General features: G+C 28.0%; 3 protein-coding genes across 4 annotated transcripts; 1 reads left to right on the forward strand and 2 right to left on the reverse strand.

The window, feature by feature from the left end:
• The first annotated feature begins 2,140 nt into the window (after window positions 1–2,140).
• Window positions 2,141–7,074, forward strand: LOC113560966 (eukaryotic peptide chain release factor GTP-binding subunit ERF3A). The gene is made up of 10 exons (XM_026967111.1): window positions 2,141–2,521; window positions 2,591–2,857; window positions 3,621–3,767; window positions 3,859–4,004; window positions 4,305–4,606; window positions 4,670–4,844; window positions 4,915–5,088; window positions 5,154–5,243; window positions 5,337–5,505; window positions 6,204–7,074. Exons 1-10 carry the CDS (start codon window positions 2,317–2,319, stop codon window positions 6,245–6,247), a joined length of 1,719 nt encoding a protein of 572 aa, XP_026822912.1. The 5' UTR covers window positions 2,141–2,316; the 3' UTR covers window positions 6,248–7,074.
• A 3,841-nt stretch (window positions 7,075–10,915) lies between these two features.
• On the reverse strand, window positions 10,916–15,341 carry LOC113549829. 2 transcript variants are annotated; one of them, XM_026951304.1, is made up of 4 exons: window positions 15,038–15,341; window positions 14,087–14,895; window positions 12,719–13,433; window positions 10,916–11,659 (listed from the first exon to the last, which is right to left on the reverse strand). In XM_026951304.1, the coding sequence occupies exons 3-4, from the start codon at window positions 13,419–13,421 to the stop codon at window positions 11,226–11,228; spliced, it is 1,137 nt and encodes a 378-aa protein (XP_026807105.1). In that variant the 5' UTR covers window positions 13,422–13,433; window positions 14,087–14,895; window positions 15,038–15,341; the 3' UTR covers window positions 10,916–11,225. The 2 variants fall into 2 exon arrangements, with proteins under 2 accessions (XP_026807105.1, XP_026807104.1); XM_026951303.1 differs by having other exon boundaries at window positions 14,975–15,341.
• Window positions 15,342–19,650: 4,309 nt separating this feature from the next.
• On the reverse strand, window positions 19,651–21,465 carry LOC113548131. The gene is made up of 2 exons (XM_026948830.1): window positions 21,111–21,465; window positions 19,651–19,745 (listed from the first exon to the last, which is right to left on the reverse strand). The coding sequence occupies exons 1-2, from the start codon at window positions 21,463–21,465 to the stop codon at window positions 19,651–19,653; spliced, it is 450 nt and encodes a 149-aa protein (XP_026804631.1).
• Window positions 21,466–23,929: the final 2,464 nt, after the last annotated feature.

A 23,929-nucleotide genomic window follows, 5' to 3' on the forward strand; every position in this document is an offset into this window, starting at 1 on the left:
ATATTATATATTTTAAATTATCATCATGATAATTTTCAAATTTTTATGTTACAGCATCTTCTACACAAAGTATAGTTTATTAAATATTTTAACCCTTTTTGATCTATGTTAATAAATTTTACTTTTTTTATATAAATATCAATAAACAATTTTTATTGAGTCAAAATCTTGAAAATGTAATACAGAATTCAGAATCTAACAGAAAATGTATACTTGTATTTATTTATATAAGCATATTAAAAATTCAGAATTAGCAACTAAAATTTTCACAAAATTCGTCAAAATCACAATTTAAAAAACGTCGAGTATTTTAAAGCAACAAATGATTCATTTGATATTTTGATAAATTTAAAAATGTTATAAATAAAAATGTTAAAGGACTTTTGATTTGACAAACCATAGAAATTGATTTTAAACACATTCAAAGTTGTTACCTATTGTAGCTTTATCACAATTAATACGGATTCCAATGATTCCATAAAATGGATTATTGTTGTACAAACTGCAAACTAGTGGTATATATATATATATATTGTATTTTTAAAGATACGAATATGTTTTATAAAGTATATAATAGAATCAGTCTGAATAATTAATTTTATAATTTCTTTTTTTGAAACAGCTGTTTTTTAGGGAAACTATTGGTTATCGTAATTTTACACACTGTAGCGATTTTTTAAATTTTTATTTCAGATTTGAAAACTTTGGTTATTTTGTAAAACAAATGTTATAATGTTTAATTATTTCGCTAAATCTAAATAATTGACTACAATAATAGGTATAGTTAGAGCAGGATAAGTTTTTAATATTGGTGAGCTTTTAGTAAAATTTAAAATTATTTCAATCGTCCATCATTAGAACTCCAAAAGTAGTTAATTATCTAAATATTTTTGTAATTAAAAAGGGAAATCTAAATTGGGCATAATACATGTATTTGCTAAAAATAACTTGTTTTTTATTATTTTTATTCGATGGCTAACCAAACAGGTAATGCCGGTATTGGTAGGTATCACGAACAATATAATTCTATCCTCGATTTTAAAATTATTTATTCAATTATGATGATTATTGATTAGAGACTAAGCTTTTATACATGTATAATAATGGTATTTGAGTTATTTTTACTTACTGTAATCAGTGTTTGACTTGGCAAAATAAGTAGGGGACTCTGTTTAGTTTAAAAAAAAAAAGCATCCCCATTACTTATTTAACGTTATTGAACCATGGAGGCTATGCCCTTATACCTCCTAATACCCCTCTTTAAATCATAAAAAAAAATTTGTAAATAGGTAATCAATAAGAAAAAAAAATAAGTTAATATAAAACAAAATTTGTAATAAATTATAAATTGGTAATACAAATCATGTATCTGTTATATAATATATTAAGAAATAATAACTAACTCAAAAAGATAATAAAAGTAAATAAATAAAAAAACATCGATTTTTAACTATTTATTTTTATAGATGTAACTACGATTTTGAAATAATCCATTAGACAAATTATGATATGGTATTACGTGCATTTTGATAAAAAAGAAAAATGATGAAGCGTCCCGTGCGTTCCCCTTAAAAATATTAGTAGGGGTACGCTAAAATTTCTGAAAAATTATTTGGGGTACTCCGTCCCTCCCCAAGTCGAGCAACTGACTGTAGTCACTACACATCATTCCGGTCCATAAATAATTCAAATATCACGTCATATTCTATCGCAGATCGTGATCGCCGTATGCCGATAACAGTCGTGGTATAACAATGATCTCACTATCACCAGTATCACTGCAAAATAATCGACCACGTTTAAAGATACTTCATGAGTATTTTGTCATGGGATACTTTATCTATAATTTATAAGCCGTAAATATTATTAATATGGAACCGTAGGACTGTAGGAGTGCCACCCAAATTATAGAAAATATTTTTCAATATTTGTATAATTTTGGTGGCACTCCTACGCTTCCGTAGTGGAACAATCAACAAATTATATTTTTGGTATCACACTATCACAGTTTCTTTGGTGCTGTGTGAATGATGAGATAGCAGCAATTGCTGCAGTTGCCGGTTTTGCGGTGTTGGCTGTACTGCGATTATGGACGCGTGGCGCCATCATTTTCCAGTGGAAAACCATAGCACTACACTTGTATCGCACATTCGCACCATATCTCGTGATTGGCGATTCGATACTATTTTTTTCTCAATTCCAAACACGTTTTTTTCTGTCTACGTCGATTAATTCCTCAATGCAGTGATTGGGTTTTCATAATTTCATTTGTGTACGTAATACGGGACGCGTAGGTACCGAAAAAAGACGGCAGACATGTCCAACAACGCGGCACCGGACTCTTGGGAGGAAGACGAATTAACAGATTCGAGTGCCGCTGAATTACAGCAGAAACTAATCAAATTGAACGTTAATGCTGTGGAGTTTGTTCCGTCGTTCACCTCGTTTTCATCCAAGTCTGACGACGTTGATGGTGGCCCTCAAGATGAAACTGCCGGCGGTGGTGACAAGAAAACGACAAGTAAGTAGTACCGGTTTTAAGGTTATGACGTGTCCTAATTTATTGGGCCTGTTTGTCCGTTGTTTGTAGACGTGGATGGCATAGGAGACCCGTTGGCTGGTGACACTGGTGGAGGGGCTTCAACTGCTGTGCTCGATTCATGGGAGGATGGTGCGTCCAGTACTCCCGAGGACGGTACTGCCAAACCCATTATTGAGGTTGATAATGGCATCGACGTTGACATTGATGTGGACGGCGATGAAGAAAAACCTAAACCCATTCCTAAAAAGGTTATCGAAGAGTCTGAGCCAAAACCTAAAAAAGAACATATCAATATTGTCATTATTGGACACGTAGGTAAGGCTCGAACAATTATATGCTACATTTCATTTCATAGAAATAATTACGATTAAATCAATTGGAAATGTTACCTAAAATTACTTCATTGTATATATATACTATACTAAATGTTTTGTGACTATATATAGCTTGATTAATTTTGAAAGTAACCTAATATTTTCCTTTTATTAACTATGGACTGAATGACCTTTTTCACTGAATAAATTTCAACTGTCAATATTAATCCTTATCTGCTTTTGAATCAAACCATATAATAAAAATTGAAGAAAATGTACTACTGTTTTTCCCCTGTACCCTTAATTTTGTTTATTATTCAAAGTTTCTATTATTCTATTTTAAATTATTTGTATTAATTTTTGATGATAATATTTTGATTTCTATTTTGAAATTTTGCTATTTTCAATATTGACATATTTTTCTTCAATATTCTAAGTTTGATTTTGATAAGTTCCTAATTAAGTTATATAGTATATATTTATACAATTATTATTTTTCTTACTTTACATAATATATATTAAATAAATTATTTTAATTTAAAACAACACATTTTTTACTTTTATTACCTTAAAAGAATAAATAACTTTTTTTGTAATACCTTTATTAATTTTTCCCATAATAAACCTATTTAAAAAAAAATTGAAGATGAACATTTAAAGTATGCATGGAAGTTACATTTATATTCTTAATACCTTTGAAAAGATAATAATTATTTTGCAATTTATCATATAAGTAGCTGTAATATATCTACTCATTTGATTAGATGCTGGAAAATCGACAATTGGTGGTCAAATAATGGCACTTACTGGTATGGTCGATAAAAGAACTTTAGATAAATATGAAAAAGAAGCAAAAGAAAGGAGCAGAGAATCCTGGTACTTATCGTGGGCATTAGATACCAATCAAGAAGGTAAATTTGATAATATTTATTATAAAATTAATAGTTTCATATATTTATTGATAAACTATGAAATTATGTATTATTCGTTTTAATTCTTTAGAAAGAGAAAAAGGCAAAACTGTTGAAGTTGGTAGAGCATATTTTGAAACCGAGAGAAAGCATTTTACTATATTGGATGCACCTGGTCATAAAAGTTTTGTGCCCAACATGATTGGTGGAACTGCTCAAGCTGATTTAGCTGTTTTGGTATGTTATGATGACAAATAATAGTTTATCAACATTTTATTAATATTAATATTTTTAATAAAAACATTTAAAAGTTATAAATATTAAAATATTAAAACTTACTATTTTACCTTTTTATTAATAAGTGTAATAAAATAAATAATTTTTAACATGAATCACAATTCAAGAGATGGTGCAAGATATTATTCAATTTTCACATATATTTATAACTTTCACTGTTCAAAATTATTTAAAAAAATTGTTCATTTACTTCATTTTATGTTGAATGTTAATAAATTAATTCTTAATTTTGGTGATTAGGTTATTTCAGCTCGTAAAGGTGAATTTGAAACTGGATTTGATCGTGGTGGTCAGACCCGAGAACATGCTATGTTAGCAAAAACAGCAGGTGTTAAACACTTGCTGGTATTAATAAATAAAATGGATGACTCAACTGTCCTGTGGTCTAAAGCAAGATATGAAGAATGTAGAGACAAAATTTTACCTTACTTGAAAAAGCTTGGATTCAATGTAGCTAAAGATTTAACATTTATGCCTGTATCTGGTCAAACAGGTTTAGGATTAAAAGATCAAGTTGATGAATCTATATGTCCTTGGTATAGGTAAGGGCTCTTAGTATTTTTTTTCATATAGTAACATACTAATTTTTTATTTTTATTTTTCAGAGGACCAGCTTTTATTCCATTTATTGACAGTTTACCTCTATTAAATCGTAGTTCAGATGGACCTTTTATAATGCCTGTTGTAGAAAAGTATAAAGACATGGGAACTGTACTCATGGGCAAAGTAGAGTCTGGTGAAGCAAGAAAAACACAAACTTTAGTGTTAATGCCAAATAGAGTATGTTTTTTATTTCTGTGTGTTTAATCACATTTCCTCTTGTTCAACTAATATTATATACTGTTTATAGACAACTGTTATTGTTGACCAATTGTGGTCAGATGATGAAGAAGTTACCTTGGTTGGACCGGGTGAAAATATTAAAGTTAAACTAAAAGGAGTTGAAGAAGAAGATGTCTCTCCTGGATTTATTTTATGTGATCCAATTAATCCAGTTAAAACTTGTCGTATATTTGATGGACAGGTATAAACCTTATGATTATATACATATATAGAATTTTTTTTATTGATGAACTTTTTAAATTTTAGGTTGTCATATTAGAGCATAAAAGCATTATTTGTGCTGGATACTCTGCAGTTATGCATGTCCATTGTGTTGCTGAAGTAGTAGAAGTTAAGGTAAATTTAAATATACTATATAGAATCAAAACATTGGTTGTCTTGTAAATTAAATTTTAAAATTTAAGTGTGTAACATGGTTTATTTTTTCAGGCATTAATATGCTTAGTTGATAGAAAAACTGGATTGAAATCAAATATGAGGCCGAGATTTGTTAAGCAAGATCAAGTAGTCATAATGAGGCTTGAATGTTCAGGTGTTGTTTGTCTTGAGGAATTCAAACTTTTCCCACAAATGGGTAGATTCACCCTTCGAGACGAAGGTTTGTACTTTGTTTGAATATTTAGATTATTTATTAATTTCCATCATTGATTAAAATTTTTATGAGTTATATTCAAATAGTTTACATAATTAATTGATAAATCTAACTGTAACTTTAAAAATGTTGGAAAATAAAATTGATAGGTGCTGACTTTTTTTAAGCAATACTATTGTAATATTTCTTTTTCTACTAAATTTTAAACATTAATCTGTGTTAACATTGTTAAATAAGCAGTGTTCATTGTTAGTTTTAATCAATATAAAAAGACTATTAACATCTATTGTGATTAATGTTTTGAACTTATAACTTTTAGCTCATGTTTCTATTGAACACTTGCTTAAAAAAACATAAAAAAAATTATTTTGATAGAACTATTTAATTATGGACTTGGGTTTTTTTCATCATTAAAAAAAAATTGCAAAAAATATAGGATATAATAAAAAATAAAAATTGTGACTTGGTGTGAAAAGGGGACGTTAAGAGTCTATAGCTATCTGCTTTTGATTAAAAAGTAACCAGTCTGGCAGTCTGTATTTACAATTATTAGTGTATAATCTGCCGGTTGTCATTAATTGGAGATATATCAATGGAAATTATGAAAAAACTACTCATTGTTTAACTGCATTATCTGCAAGGCTATATATTTAATATTATTATCAGCGAAGAAGTTGTTTTAATTGTTTTATTTTTATTTTCAGGTAAAACTATTGCTATTGGCAAAGTGTTGAAAATAATTGAATAGATGAGCTTGTTTATGTTGAAACTTAGTAAGTTAAAAATGATGGGCGACATATATATATATATTTTATAACTTAATTTTTTTCATTTATTTTTTATGATAAAAAAAAATGTTGAACTCAAAAAAAATATGCTGATCCTTTTATTATGTAAGAAATCTAATATTTATATAGCCACATCTAACGGACACTTGTTATTGTTGATTGATAGTTAATGTGTGCCTTATTCCAGGCAGTTTTTTTTTTTTTACATAGCTTGTACATGTTAAATAATTACATAGACTATGTAAAAGAAAAAAATGTTACTAATAATTATATTTATCTCTAAATCATTGAACTGCCATCTATATCCTTGTAAAAGTTGTTAAATTTGTCCGATTACAATTTATAAAAGTAACAACATTATTGACAGCACCTGGCTTGCTCATGGTGATAATTTTTGTATTCTAACATGTAAATGTTACGATTATACATTTAAAGTTAGATCATTTTATGTGACAAACAATCCATGTCTTATTGGACCTATATGTACAAAAGACATGAAGAATTTTCTAACTATGCTATCTGATATGCAACTTAATATTAAAATGTGTTTTGTTATTAATGAAGAAAACCCAAGTGTTAAATTTAATTAAATATGTGATCTTTAATAATAACTAAACGTGTCCATTAAGACTTATGTAATTAACGCTATGCATAATTTATTATATTTCTTTAATTTGTGTATATTCAACAACCGATAATTATTGAATCAGATGTTTATAGTGAAAAGAAATAAGATTAAATATATTCATTATTATTATTTCAGACAATAAAACAATTATTTTCAGCTATAAATCATCATTTTTATGTTTTATTATCATTGTATTATTTTAGAACTGTTAAAACTATGGAATAGTAGAAAATAAATATAGTAGTTACTCTTGTGGTTTGCACTCAATAATCAAGGAGGTACTGTAATCCTTAATGTAGTTACACAATACCTATTAGTTTACCCTACAGTCAATCGTCTGAACACTTGTAGACTGTAGAGCTTTATGCTGTAAGTTACCCCCTGAAATTCCTTCTTACGATGAAAAGAGTTATTTCAATATTTTGGGTATTAATTTCTAAATTTAAAATATAGTTGTAACTATTACATAGATAGGGGTGGCCTTTTTTTCTTCAAATATTCATAATTTATATCACTAACTAGTAATTTACGTGTTAGTGCATAATATATATACCTACTTCTTATATATGAAGTTCACCCTTCCCCCCATTTAAAAGGATCTAGGGTTGCCACTGTTCATAGCCGATCAAATTCAAGAATTTTATTTGTTCAATGTTTATTGATGACAACACATATTGAATAAATAACAATGAGTATCTATCAAAGCTGATACAAATATTAATAGAACGCTACAACCTTATGTGTTGTCTATGCCTTGCAAATATAAAACATAGCAAAAACTGTTTTGCACAGAAAAGCACCTAAAATGCTACAGTAATAACTAAGAAACAAAATTTTCAACACATAATAAGAGAAGTTGGGCTGTGCAATGTCGTTTTTAATTTTTTAGATATCATAACTAAAAAAAAATAATTCAAATTCAAAAATAATAAAAAAAATTGTTCTTATATGTGACATTAAAAAAATAAAAATGATATTTCACAGATAATATTTTTAACTAAATTATTTTATATCAATTTGGAGTCTTAACTATCACTACAGCCTGAGTGGTTCTATCCCGCATAAAATAGCTTTTGCCATAATTTATATGTGTAAGACGAAGACACACATACGGGTGTAGTGTTCTCTTAACCTAAATTTATAAATCATACTGGTTATTTCCCATTTGAAAATGATTTCTTAAAAACTCTTATTTTTTATGAAATACTTAACGAGATTATTTTTGTTTTTAAACTATTTTATACCTTTAATTTGATAAATTAATTGTAAGATTACTTAAATACATATAATTTATAAGGACATTCCTCACTTTTTTTTTTGTTATTTCTATTTTATTAAGTTTACAATATTTTTATGTTATTCCTAAAAACTAACATAATTTGTATATTTTTTTTGAACACATTAAACACCTAATTCTACAATTATACATATTAGCGTAGGGTAATTGACTGGGTGTTAAAAAATCACCTCATTTTTTTTGTAATTGAGCCCCAAAATTTTACATTTGAGAATAAGTGGAATATATTGTGTAATTTAACTTAATAAAATCTAATTTTTGCAAAAATGTATGATACATATTATCTATAAAAAAGTGCAATATTTTGTTTTAATTCGCATTCAAAAACTTATTGCATTATAAACAAAAATAGAAACTATTCTCTAAATAAATTTAGATAATATTTTTTGGGAGTTGTGACTTTTACTGTTAATATTATGAGATATTAGTATATTACTGAAATATTGTAATACAATAAACTATCATTGCTTATGTATAGCTTTATTAGGTTTTCTGATTTGGAAAATCCATATACCTGTTATTTGTTATAATTTATGAACATAGAACTATTATGACTATATTTAATCATACTTACAAACACTACCAGCTAATAATGACTTCTAAAATTGAAGCTCAAAAGATAAATATTTAAAAAAAAGTGCTGTATTGCTGTTGAAAGTATTTTGATAGATATATATTCTACCTAGAACAAGACGTAAGTAAATTAGCAAAAAATGTCTGAAACTTGGGAATCTATAGTACATTTTTTAGATTCTAAGCAGTGATATGTAGGAATTTTACTATGATGTAATATATAGGTATTTTACTAATTACTATTATATTTGTTAGTACTTTTTCCTATCATCTCCTTTAGGACAGAAATGTTTCAATTTTTAATTTTTAGTTGAAAACTAGATGTGATTGGTACTTTGACATTAAAAATAAAATTTAGAAAACACTGGAAAATTTTACAAGATAAGTTTAATTTGTTTTTATTTTGTATGATTTAATTTATGAACACCATGAATACTTGAAATTGTCATCAAATGGTTATGTGAGAATTTAAAATTTTTTTTTTTAATGATTCCGAGATAAAATGCTTGACAATTTTATACCACGTTCTTCATTAGTTTTTCTACCAATTATAAAAAAAAAAAAACATTAAATGGATAGTAACAATTTTAAGAGCGATTCAAATTCATATTTTTTACATTCAATATTATGCATTGATAATTATTTGCGATAAACACATTTTCACTTCATTAAAAAGCTTAAAAATTGAATCAAAGATTCTTTATTATAAGTTGTAATTCTTATATATTAAAGATATAATATTGTCACAATTTTAAATTCAAAGTGGCACTTAACTTTTAGGTATATGTTTTTGTAAACACAATCACTGTTTCAAAATTCTTCATAGATTAATTTTAAAATACCTATAATAGACTACAGTAATAATTTTAATATATATTTACTGTTTTATGGAAAGTCGATGTTCACATACCTAACAATAATAATATAATTAATGCAATTTATTTTTCATAAAAATAAAATCTGTCTGTTAACTGCTTGGAATCATTTTTTTGTATATAACAATATAATGACATATAATTTATACATATATTATGATTGAACTCAAATTAACACAGCTGTTTCAGTCACTCCAGTAGGTACTTGAATTGAGAATATATTAGAATTTGTGATTGTATTGTATGCAAATAATTTACTTACTGATCAAAAGTCTAAATTCAAAATTAATAATAAAGCTTAATAACAATTACAGGCACTTCATTCAGGGTTGCACATGCTTATGTTAGCAGTCTATCATATTTGTGCTGTTTTTTTTATACTTTAATTCAATGCTCCAGAAACAATTAAAATCTAGACATTCATTAATTTAATTATGTTTAGTCATCAGTTATATTATGATAAAATGTAATTTACCTCACTATAATAATAATATTGATACAAATAAGTTATTCCTGAACATAACAAATGTATAAGATCGTATTTCGATACCTATTTTAAGAGGATATCAGCGAGTTATGAGTTTTTTTAAAATTGTAAATTGTTTATGCATCTTAAAAGCTCATTTCTCATGAAAATTAAAATATAATAAAATGCTTATGAGATTTCTAGATAACGTTCTTAACTCTTAATTTTATAAATTAAACCAAAATGTATATGGTTATAATCATTATTGTGAATGTAAAATTTGCTATGTTGCGCGTGGGTTAGAGAGATAATAAATACTAAGCTGGCACCCTCTTAATATTTAATTACATAGTAAAAACCAAATACAAATTATAATTTACAGAAGATAATAGGTTTCTAGTAGGTAGCATACAAGATGAATAAACACAAAATAAGAATATTGTAATGAAGGGTAATTGTTTGATATAAGTTTTTAAAAACCATGTAATCAAATACATAAAAATTATTTGAATTATAATACAACATTTACACAATAAGAGACTTATAATTTCAAAATATCACATATGTTATAACTTAAAATTAGAATCATTGCCGGAATGTCGAGGTTTAAAATAATTTGTGCAATAACATCAAAACAAATTAATTATATAAAATGGAGTTGAGCTTTTAGAAATATATACAACAGATTTTAAACACTTATTTGTCACATGATAAAGAATCTCATTAAGAATACACAAATTGATATTTAGTTTAAGTAAATGTAATTGAACTATGTCCAAATATATTTTAAATTTGAATTAAATATTTGGTGTTAATACATACAAATATACAAACAAAGAAAAAAAATATTAGTTATTAGAAACACATAACATAAACAACAATTGTACACATTGCATTATGTATACAAAATATACAGATAAAACATAATAATACATGTATAATATCAATTAACTATTATTAAAATAATATACATATTTTTTTTATACCAAAAATAATAAATAATTAGTTGGTCAGAATAGTTGATACATTGTGTTTAATTTATATACATTTACAAAATTACCACAATATTTCCCTGGTTTGTCCGGCAATACATAATCAATCAGTTTAAATCTAAATCTACTATCATGTCGGCTTTGTAGTTTTTATTATTGATATTAGCTATCCTCTCCCTTAGATTATCGTTTGCTTTACGCCATACTTTTTTTTCTGCGATCAATTTATTTTCAAAATGTTTTAACAAATCGCACTCTTTTTTTGCAGCTAAAAGTATGCTATGTTTTGATGGTACACGTCTATTTGTGTTCAAATAACTACAAGATTTTCTTAGAATATCAAATTTTTTGGCTATTTGTTCTCGACATGCTCGTTCTTTGGCATTATGTAAAGACCTATCTTGGGGTTTTCTAAACCTCTGTTTAGACTTATTACTACTTTTATGTTGAGGTTTTGTCATTTTTATGGTCCGATTTTTCTTTCTGGTGTTCGGGTAGTTGACATCCAAATCAGGGATATCACTGTCACAACTAGAATAATCTAAAAGAATAAAATAAAAAGCAGTTAGTAATCCAATAATTATAAAATATATATTATCAGGGTGGTGCATACGTGGTGGATAAGTATATCATATCCTTTCTAACCACTTTGCCTTTTTTTTGTTTTAACAATTTATTGTTAAAATTAAAATTTATATTTCCAATACTTTTTCTTTGTGATTTTTAACTATTAATTTAAGAAAAGATGATTAACAACAATAAAATAAATGATAAAGCAATAAAAGCATATTTATTTACTACCACACTAGAAGATTTATAAAGAAAATATTGAATTGAGTTTATGAACATTACACAATGTGCAATACACAACAATAAGATATATAAATATCAAATTTTTTCAAAATTATCACTATCGTGCCACATACCTTAGTAAACACACAATTTATTATGAATACAATATCATGGTGTATATTGAATACAAAATAATGTTAATAAATAATGGGTTTAAGATTTAATTTCAAAAAATATTGAAAGATTAAGTTCAATGCTAAAATTATAAAAACTAATACAATTGTTTTTTAATAATTCTCTAATAATATAGTCTTTCAAAATTTCAATGAAAACTTATAAAAAATGTTACAAAATATTAGTAACTGCGTTTTTTTTTTTTTTAAAAAGCTGTGGTTTTATTTTTATTATTTATACAGTGTAAACAAGCACTCACATTGTTTAAGTCTACAGTCTACTCAGTCGACAAACAGTGGTGTTGTATCTAGATAACACTTATATAGGCTAAAGAAAGTGAATTTAAATAATCAAAAAATATTCATGAGACTTATTTTGTATAACCAATTTATGCTAAGGTGTTCTAATAAGTAACAGCACACTTCATGATATATTAATTTCCCATACCAAAGATAAATGATAATATATAATTATATTTAATTAGGTAACTGTAGGTTAACACAAAAATATAAATATATTTCTTTTTGTTATAACATGGTCAGAGAATAATTAAAACTTCATATCCCTCTCCCACTCTTACAAAAAGTTTTGCATACCGTTTTATTTTATAATGAACAGAAATATAAATACTTACATTCTTCTTTACTTTTTTCATTGACCGGTTGTTCTTGTTCATAATATTTAACTGCTTCAACAGGGATTGAATTGCTGCTGACATTGTTATATACATCGCTCTTATTATCTGTTGGAAAAATTTCACTCCAATCTTCATTACTTCCAACAGAAATGTTATCATCAATATCTTCTGATTCTGAACTACTATTATATAGCTCTTCGATCAATTGCTCTTTAAGTTTTTTTATGATAGGTTCAGGAGGATTTATTATTTCGTCGGTTGATATAGATTTTTGTTTCAACTCAATATTTGATGAAGGCAGTTCAGCTTGTACATTTACTTTAATATTTGGTTGAAGTTGATTCAGAGTATCACTTGATCTGGTTTTGTATTTTTTTATGTCAACATTGGTTACAACTTCAAGTTTTTTTTCTTTGGTAGTTATTATAGGCTTTAATTGTTTTAGCCGAACAGTTGATCTAGTTTTATGGTTTCTAATCTTAGTTGGTTCAAGTTTTGAGTTTAGTAATTCAGTACTAAAAGCAATTTTTGGTTTAACATTGTGATTTAAATTAAATTTTTCTAAATTATTTGAAATTAATTTGATTTTAGGTTTTAAAACAGTATCATTAGTATTCTCTAAATACTGAAGAAGTTTTTGTCGATGCCGTTTAATATTTAGCCTCATCTGTATCTTGCTATCATTATTTAGGCACAACATTTCAAATCAATTCTGAAAAAAATATAAAAAAATTAGTATTATAATTATTAAAAATATTTGTAAGTTTAATGTTAATGTAAGTCTTCATAAATACTTTTTTCTAATTTACATATATTATTTATATCGGAATAAGTTAACAATTAAAAGTGAATAACAATAAAATTTAGAAGGAAATTAACTAGAAATTAGAATACATTAGATATAATCAGTCAGTTTGATGGGTAAAAAAACCATAATAGGTACCATATTATAAAATGTCACACAGGTAAGAAGTACTGGGCATGGGGTTGTATGAAAAAATAATTAATTTAATGAACCATTAGTTAACTACTGATTCATTAAATCTTTAGTGATTTTTCACGCAATCTGATATCAGTATCTCATAGTTATAATAGAAAATATAAATAAATAGACTTAAAATATTTTATTATTAATGAAAATAACTAGTATGCCACGATCGTAAAACGAATGTTTTTTTTAGGACTATAGTTAGTATATGCGATAACAAATTCTCAGATATTTTTGATATAGCGTCATATGGTTTTATCGAAGACCGCGAAGGAAGATAGCAATAGATATTTTAACGGGTAAAAGACAATATAAATGATTTACCGAACGGCATATGTAACTTTAATAAGAATATCATATAACATAATTGCACTCACCGACCGCGATCGTGGTTCTGGACTTCTGGAGGAGGCTCGGCTATGGTATCACAGATTATTTATTAAATTAATAGGATTAAAACCCGTGGTCGTATCGACGACAGTGACGCGTCCGGAGTTTCCTGAACCGATGGATGACGTAGCCGAATACTCGTAACTCACTGAACACGATGTTTACGCCGTTTACGGCGCGTGGTGGTATATATAATATCGTAACCGTAACAATAGAGTTGCGTGGCTGTTATCACGTGGTGCTGATAATTATTGGCGGTGGCGAGACAATTAATAAGTCATACCTGAGGCGGCCGAGGAGTGAATGCGACTATGCGAGAGACACGTCTAAGCGAAGCGCCCGGACGATGTGTGCGTTCTGCGGGTTGTGAGTGTAATGTGCTCCGCACTGTGTTACAAAGAATCTGGGCGGTATGGAACGGAACGCCGTACGGCCCGTGTCCGGAAACGCGGAACAAAAAGAAAACTGACAATGGTTATATAGTCCTATGATGATATTATTGTTCACTCGTGTATCACCCACCGGAGTATTTGTCTTCGGATTTATCACGTTATTAATGCATTTGGTTATTTAGCCAGATTTAAATACTATAAATGATCCATCAATGACCTAGCGAATGTAAACGCATGGCACTCCCGACTATTTGCGCCGCGATTTGTGCAACCGGTTCAGAATTGGTTGAGGTCAGGACGCGTGTAAGCGTGTTACATAAAAACAGAACGTGCCGTCGGTCGTCGGTGGCATCGCTTAGATAGTAGATTGTCCGCAGAAATGTCATAGAAGTTAGACAGCATTGCTGTAAAGGATTTAATAAGATTTTTAGTAATATTAACTATAATAAATATATACTAGTACGCATTCAAAGTATGAATTACGATTTACGAGTGAAAATGTGTAATGCGTGTGTGCACGCGTGTCGTGTGGACATGTGGTCGAACCTGGTTAAGTGGTAAGCACTAAACAGCTGCCGCACTGACGTTCAAGCATACTATATGATATGTAGTTCAAGTTTCAAACACGCCGTCGACAATGTGCAACGTTTTGTATTGTAGTTCTCTAGTAATCGGCCGATATTGTATATTTACGATTGTAGTCGTCTCCGATGTTTGTAATAATATTTAGCTCTGATGTTGCACGCTGCTCGATGAGTACATTAACTGTTCGAACTTCAAAATCGAAACATTAGAAACTTCCGAATCCGAAAGACTTGTCCTTGTCGTAATGTCGTCGTGGGACTATGTGTATATATAACGTTTACGGAATTTGGTGCATGGTCGTCGGGGGACTTAGGTTGGTCACACTTATTGGCGACAAGTTTGCCTAAATTGTCGTGCAGTACTGTAATTGTCTAAAGGTATAATACTACTATAATCTATAATTTTATATGTACTTGTCTAAAAGTGCACACAAGTCACGGTGTTTTATTTCATTTAAGCTAAAAGCCAAAGCACTGTAACAGTTAATATTTATTTTTAAACCTGCCGCATCATAGGCCATTAGGAGTCAATTACAAATATTTCAACTTATATACATAATATATTGTCTAAGTAGTTTTCAAATAAGAAATAAATTAAAATATTTTAAAGAAGCGTCTATACTCTAGTTTAATGTCTAGGTATATAACATATAACTTATTTTGGAGTTAAACTTTTTTTTTTAATATTGTCAGCTACTAGTTAAAATGAATTCTTCAGAAAGTAAATAAAAGTGGGTAAAATTGGGCCTACCAGCCCTGAGCCCTGCCAATTTCTTGAGTCTTGACTATTGTCTATACCATTAAGAGAATAACGGCATCTCATTAGTCGACTGCTTTCACTATTAGTTATTCATGTAAACCTTTTTTCTTCTGCCATATCCAAATTTGCTTGTTTTGTTAATAAATATTTAATTAAAAAAAAGTTCACATTAAAATTATGATATTACAAAAAATTACATGTTTAAAATAGTAGGATACTAATAATATACTAGAAACACATTACCTATACGGCTGTATTTAACAAAACACGAAAAATTGACAAACTTATTTTATTATTGGCACGCCGCACGCAAGGCACGTGCTGATCCATCCAATAATACATTTTACGTACTCTTGAATCCCAAGTACCGACTGCCGAGTGAATGAGTTATCGAGTTTTTCACGGACGTGTGATACTTGTTGATACTGTTGATAGTTAAGCTGACCACTCACCCTTCGCTCGGAAATGGGCGTTGATACCTGACCAATTAAGTGTACAACGCTATCTCTGGAAGTGTTGCACGCGCTTCGCCAACACGTGGTTGTGGTATGCTTTTTTTCAATGATAAGCAGTCATTGCTGGACGCGACGTAGCAAAATTATCTACATTATACTTGGGGCGCCATTTGGGGTATCGCAGAGTATACAGTGGTGGCCCTATTTTTTCCTATAACATATTGGCCTGCCTTAATTTTATACTGCGCCGATACAGCTAAAATATAATAAATAAACTATTATAATAATTTTCGAAAAATATTTTATAAATAATATAGGTATATATTGTTTTAATCTCTATTTTCTTAACAGTTGTAAGATTATAATCAATGGATCAAAATTAAAAAATATATTTATCTGTCTTATTAGCTTCTTAAGATTGGAATATAAATATAAATTATTAAAAATGTATAAAAAATCAATCTTATGTTATTAATTTTGCTAATTATTTATAAACTCTTAATTTCAAACTTCAAGTAATTTAACGATACAAATAACTGCATGCTAATAGCTTACATTGATTTTTTTATAATATATTGCTTACAGCTTTATTTGTATAATCGAAAATTTGATTTGAATGATAATAGTCATATTAATTATTCATTATAAATTGAGGTGCTTTTTAAGTTAAATGTATGAATTATATTTATAGATAATGACAGTATAATCAAGATTTAAAGTAAGTGTGTACTGTGTAGGCTGGTCGTGACTGTTTTGAGACTTTTATAAATAGGCTAAAATGTAGAAAGAATGTTAATAAATTTCAATATTTTTACTATGTTATTATATGATGGACAAATTTGGCCTGCTTAATAATTTGGCAGACCTATTTTAAAATTAAATTGGCGTCCCTGCATTATACACATTTATAAGGGTTTTAGCCCATAGGTAATAGTATTGTTTTAAACATTCCAAAAAATGTTATTAGAATATTAGATATAGCCGTATAGATAATATATTTAATATATATAAAACGTCGAAAATTGTAACAATGTAGATAATGACTATGCGATGTCAGTAATGTCGGAGAACACCAGTCGTTGTTAGAATGTTCGGTATTAGTGTTGGTAGTACATACAAATGATTTTAATAAATTGTATTTGTGTTATAGTTTTGTAGAATACCATTTATTAAATATCAGGGCGTCGTCGTTTTCGGCTAAATCCGTTTACCGCCTGTATATTTAGGATATAACTAATATACGAGTAAACGATTATACTTCTATTTTCTGCCACAACATATTCATTTTAGATTTTATCATGACTCTTTATTAAAATAATTTATAAATTATATTATCCACCTCGTAAATAATATTAGCATGATATTAACATGATAAATTAAGTATTGCAAATAATAAATTCATTTCACGTGATAATTTTATTTTACATATTATTTTTACATATTTCATCATAAATACATATTTTAACATTATTTGTAAAATGTCTGCATTTTTTTTTTATATATTTCGGAAATTTTGATAATTTCGGTGGTTTAGTGGTATTTACATTTATACTTCAATAATAGTATTCGTAAAAATTGTAAGTGAATAATGCATATAGGAAATAAGTATATAAAAGTATTAGTTAAATATTAATAACTTGATTATATTTTATTTTATTTGTTACTGTTCGATAACTATACATTAATATTATGATCTTAATTATACTTCAGTGGCGGATCCAGGATTTAATTTTTTTTTTTTTTTTGGGGGGGGCATAGTCCAAAACCCAAATCTTAAATTTTTCAGTAATTAACAAATACATACAAATATGTGTATTTAACTTATGCCAATGGGGGGGGGGAGATCTGAGGCCCTTCGGCCCCCCTTAAATCCGCCACTGTTATACTTTATATTCAACAATTATTAGGCAAAATATATTTAAAAATTTTCAGGTGTCAGTATATTTGCGTTCGTATGGTTGTGGAAATATCTTTATATTTTTAAAATTAAATTATTGGTTAGAAATTAAAAACAATTGTATATTATTAAATTATTTAGAATTAAATTTTAATTTTAACTTTTTCATATTACATATTTTATATTTTATACTACATATTTTGGCAATTTTACATATATATGTACATACACGGGCATCATTTGAAGGATCAGGGTGTGCGGTTGCACCCCTTACTTTTAAAATAGTTGGCCTGTACCCTGATGAAATAATGCACGATTATTAATATGATTTAAATTAAATTGGAATATTTGAAGCAACTAAATATTGTATATGTGAAGTTTAGAAATTCAAAACTATCTCCTTCAGCTGTAGAATCTTAATTTTAATTTATTCTTTAAAATATATATAATGATTATCGTTTATCATGTTTTTATTACTTTTTGATGCCTACAAAATGTGTTTATGATTTTTCTACTTTATAATATATGAATACATAATACTCTATTTTTTTTTTATTTTTGCTCCAGTAATATGTAATACATTTTAAATTTTGTGAAGTTATGAAAAAAATATGCAATAACCATAAAATATACAGAAATATGCAAAAAAATATTTCACTATTACTTTCAAACTATTTTGATTCTTTAAAATCCAAAAATATGAAAAGTAAAAAAATATGCAATTGCATAAAAATCTTAGGTCTATTATTAACATTATATAATACTTAGATAATCTTTATTTTATTTAAAAGTATCTATTATTTGAATGGTGATAATTTATTTTAAATATTTTTATCAAAAATTGGTTACCTTTAATTATATTTAGTTAGGTTTAAAGTTATTCTTTTAAATCATTGCCAATAACAAAAAAATTCACACATTTATTTTGAATGAGGAGATAAAAATTCAAGAAATTGATATTGTAATGTGAAAATGGAAATATAATATAGGTATTATTATATTAGTGATTAGTGATAAATAAAAAGGTTGATTTTGATGGAAAAGTGTAATACCCCGTTTTTTGGTTTTTCCTAACGTTATGAATGTCCCCCTCCTTTCACTACGGTATTTACGATAAAATTTTTTGAAAATATATAAAACATTTTCAAATATTTGCAAATTAATTTTCATACTTTGTAAATAATTTCCTGGACTGATATGAAAAATAAGGTCAAGGGCCTAACTTTACACAGTTACTTATTTTAAGGTACGGATTTTAAAATAATACCAGCATTTTGCACGTAATTTGCAAATTATTGTAAATTGGTTTGGAAATTTGTAAAATATTAGCATTTGTTAAGTTTTTTGTGAACTTTTTGACTTTATCTGAATTCCAAAAACCAATTGTCAATTATTTGAAAATTGTATGCAAAATCATAATACCATTTTGAAGTTCATACTTTAAAAAGGGTGAATGATTTAAGTTAAACCTTACCTCTGATTTTGGCGCCTTGTTCGTCGGATGCATCGATAGTATTTAAAGCCGACCCTAGGTTAGGTGATGGAAATAGCACTTTACCTATAACGATATTTAATCAATTTTTAAGAATTCGTAACCACTATATTTTCGAGTATTGATCTATTTCTATATGGAGGCAAGCCCACCTTCAATTCGATTAAATCGTTATAAACAGTTTTTAACTTTCAATACCCAGTTTTTAACAAACTATTTAGAATTTTTTAACTTATAGTTTTAGTTTATTGATCAATATCCATATGGAGGTCTTATTTAACTCTCTCGATTTAATTAAATCACCCAAAATAATTTGTAACATTCTGTAGATAGCTTTTTAGAATTTGTAACCTCATTATTTTCTAGCATCAATTGATTTTTCACAAGAAGTCTAGAGCAACCTATTTTTATATAATATGTAATTCTGGTAATACCTATGGTTGGCTTATAAATAGTTACAAATATTGAGTATTATATTATAAGTAACTCTAACCAGTTTTTAGATAAGTTGATTGAGTGTAGGGGAGCTAATTTCACCTACATCTAATTACCTTATTGGTGGTACCATATATTCTATAAACGTAAATGTAAAATAAAAATGTATTTCTATTAATTATTGGAATAAATAAACAATAATATATTTGAACTTTAAAGTAAATATAACTATAATATAAGTTACCTACATTATAGTATTACAAATTACCGGACGTTGACTAGTGTGATATTTGCGTAGTTTTTTTAATCAAATCGTTCCACCTGAAGTCGAAAACGCGATTTGATGCAGCTAGTGATGACGTAGTTCGTTCAACTGTGCTTGTCTGAACGCGATTTACCATGGGTCTTATTAATACGCTCGTCTCCATATCTGCGCGGAAATAGAACAGTGTACACACTATAGGTAGTACTACACACTCACACACATTACAATGAGTGATATACAATATAAATATATTTTATTCATTAAATATGATTTAATTGTAGTCGGTGCTTGGTGTAATATTACACTACCGAGAATGGATAAAAAAAATAAATATACTTAGTAGATTAACCGTTTCTACTCAGAATCATTGTTTGTATAGGGACATGATATTATATATCACTGAGTTTAAATTTAACACATCCATTACAGTAAATACAGTGATCCACTCAACACCTACTGTACAGCATAACAGTACACGCACTTAATACACTTATTTATTTTTAAGACTATTTACTATCTATACAAAAATATTACAATATTTGTATTAAATATTACAAAACTGTTATATAGTTTTATTTAATTATACTTATTAATTATTATACAACAATTAAAATATCGATCACTATTTTATAGCACAATTAATTTTGTTTTTTTTTGTAGGGAGGGGGAAGATATTGCAGTATTATGTGCCCACTGCCACTAAGAAATAAATAAAATAATATAGTTCTTACGATTAAAGTCTGTAGCGTAAGGCCAAGGTACACCGCCGTGTTTCTTAACGACTGTCGTTTGACCCAACCTTCGGTCGGCCCCGCTCACGTTTATCAATGTGATGATCGGCCGTAGTGTCGTGGACCTAAACAGCAAGCCGTCGTCGTCCCGGACCGTGGCCAACTTTGGCACAGCCTTGCGGAATTCGTGAATTTCGTGGGGGTCCGCGTCCGTGGAGTCCAGTCCTGAGCGATGGTTTGACAGCTCCGGGAAGAAGTTTGTGTATGTATAATCGTAGTCCTCGTCGACGTTCGCCAAGGCAGACGCGACTAGTAATATCACTAAATAAGCTGCTAGGTCAAATGATCCATTCATGATGATGTAGACCTATAAGCCTGCGGGCCGAGTAGTATTTGTATAATTACTATAATAACTACCATAGTAAATTATTGATAAATGATAACTCTCAAATTATGATAATATATTATTATAAATATTATAAGTAATAATTTTAAAGAGTTATGTTATATTATAAATGTTTGTTATTCTTTTTAGGTACTTTTGTCGAATTTTTATTTGCTTATCCACTCATTCATTTCTTCTCGCTATTTACGTTTCCTAGATGCTTTTTAAATTATAATGAACCGGCAAATGCACTTTTATTAGTTTAGTATAATTATAAAAATATAATATGTACTAATTGTAGCTACTATTTCTATTTTTTGTTTTCTTAGCTCACCCGCAGTCACCCCGTCCCAAAAATAAAATAATTATAATTTTATCTTGTGAAAAAACTATGCTCACTCATGGGTGGTTGATTTTTACGCATTGCACATGATTACCCAAAAAGTATAATTGATGGATGCACGCTGAATGTGGACGCATTATAGCAATCAGCCGCTCGTTGCACTTCTACTGCAGTCGACTATCGTACGATATTTACTATTTATACTTATTATTATTGATAAATGTTACCATGGAAATATTTAGGTAAAACTATAAAATATGATATCAACTGTAGTTTCATGTTCATGGTTTATCATAAAATAAATAATCATTAAAATTGCGTATATTTTTGTTATTGTTATCCATGGTTTAAATTAAAATTTTAGGGGAACACGGAATAGAAGAATCTCTTATTCTTTCAATTTATTTAAAATATTTTAACATAACATTTATAAGTATATCATAATTATTAAACATTGAAAATCTTCAGTTACGCAAATGCATTCCTCTCTTCTAATTCTTTTCTAATTTATGCACACTGTAGATAATACAGATTGATTTATATTTTGATATTTTATGAACGTACCTACTATAATTGAAGACTGTTTTCACCACAAATATGTATATCTATGAAAAAAGTATTGATAATATGATATTATAAATTGATTAAAAAAAAAAAAGAAAACAAATTTACAAGACTAAAATATCAGTTAAATATAATTTAAATATTTAATCAATCAAGAAAAATGATTTTAAAATAATTGTAAACGTTTTATTTTGTTGAATTGTATTTGCTTTACTTAGATTATTTGTATATGTAAATAATGTTTCTTTATATAGATATAAATTTGAATTCTACATTATTATTTATTGTATGGACTATGAAGTATGAAAGTAGTTGGGGGATTAGGATAAAGCTATCACAAACCTGGTAACCCTTCAGAATGTGTGCTCTCCAAAAATATTTGTATATGTTCAATGTTAATTTACTGACAACAGCTATCGCATATAGTGATCACCTATAGTATTGTAAAGCCCTCTTGTTTTGCAGTTACACGTCAGTTATCTACGGATGTACACTCCGAATTATTATGAGACGTCAGACGTCCATACAGTTCGCATGAGTACTTATGCGATTACATATAACCATAAAGTATTAAACATGATATCTAAAAATATCGGAGTTAAGCCGGGTTCACAGTTACGTTGTCTGTTGTGTCGTATTCATTGTATGGTATTATGATTGGCCGGTGTAATCATTGGATCATTTACTTACCATAATCTACCGTGCTGGGCTGAGCTTAACTTATGAACACGACACGGCAGACGACGTATCTGCGAACTTGATTTTACTTAATTAAAGAACCTTATCTATCACTTTTATACGGTTAGTATACATATCTATATAGGGTGTTAGGTCCAATGAGTAATGATAAACTAATATCTTGTAATAAACCTAACTAGTCGTAAGATCCCTTTTGGGATCTCATGATGTTACATGACCCTTAAATGTAATTTTGCTATTATGTTTATTGTTTATATAATAAATAAAAAGCGCTTATTTGAACGTAAACGCTGACATACACGGATTACTTCATAATCATAATTATTTTATAACGGACGGTTAGGTGCCTAAAACATACATACTAGTATGTACACAACGAGAGTATCTTAATTGTGCATTTGTGTAAATATAGCCCTCAAGTCCCACCCACGATATTCTGGACTCATACGTGTGCGTTGTGTAAATTTGCCATGGGGCTCACTATTTTATAAACACGTACAGTTTTACATAAATAATTACTATAAAAATTACTAAAATATAGTTATTTGTTGTTTTGTATGTTATAACATTTTAATAGTATTAGCAATTTCAATTTTAGGTGGCTGAGCTTATATCGAGCTTATAGGGGGGGCTGCAGCCCCCGAGCCCCCTGTCTACAACAGTGTAGTAGCCATATATGCGTAGTCGGAAAAAATAAAATGTATTGATATTCGACTGTATATTACAGTCAAATTTTCTAATAGGTAATACATATTTTAGGTTGAACTGTGATAGTTAATCGACGTAACGACGTATATTATATAGTCATATAAGAAGGAACACAATAAA

The sequence above is a fragment of the Rhopalosiphum maidis genome, chromosome 4 (genome assembly GCF_003676215.2).
Source record: "Rhopalosiphum maidis isolate BTI-1 chromosome 4, ASM367621v3, whole genome shotgun sequence".
Taxonomy (NCBI): domain Eukaryota; kingdom Metazoa; phylum Arthropoda; class Insecta; order Hemiptera; family Aphididae; genus Rhopalosiphum; species Rhopalosiphum maidis.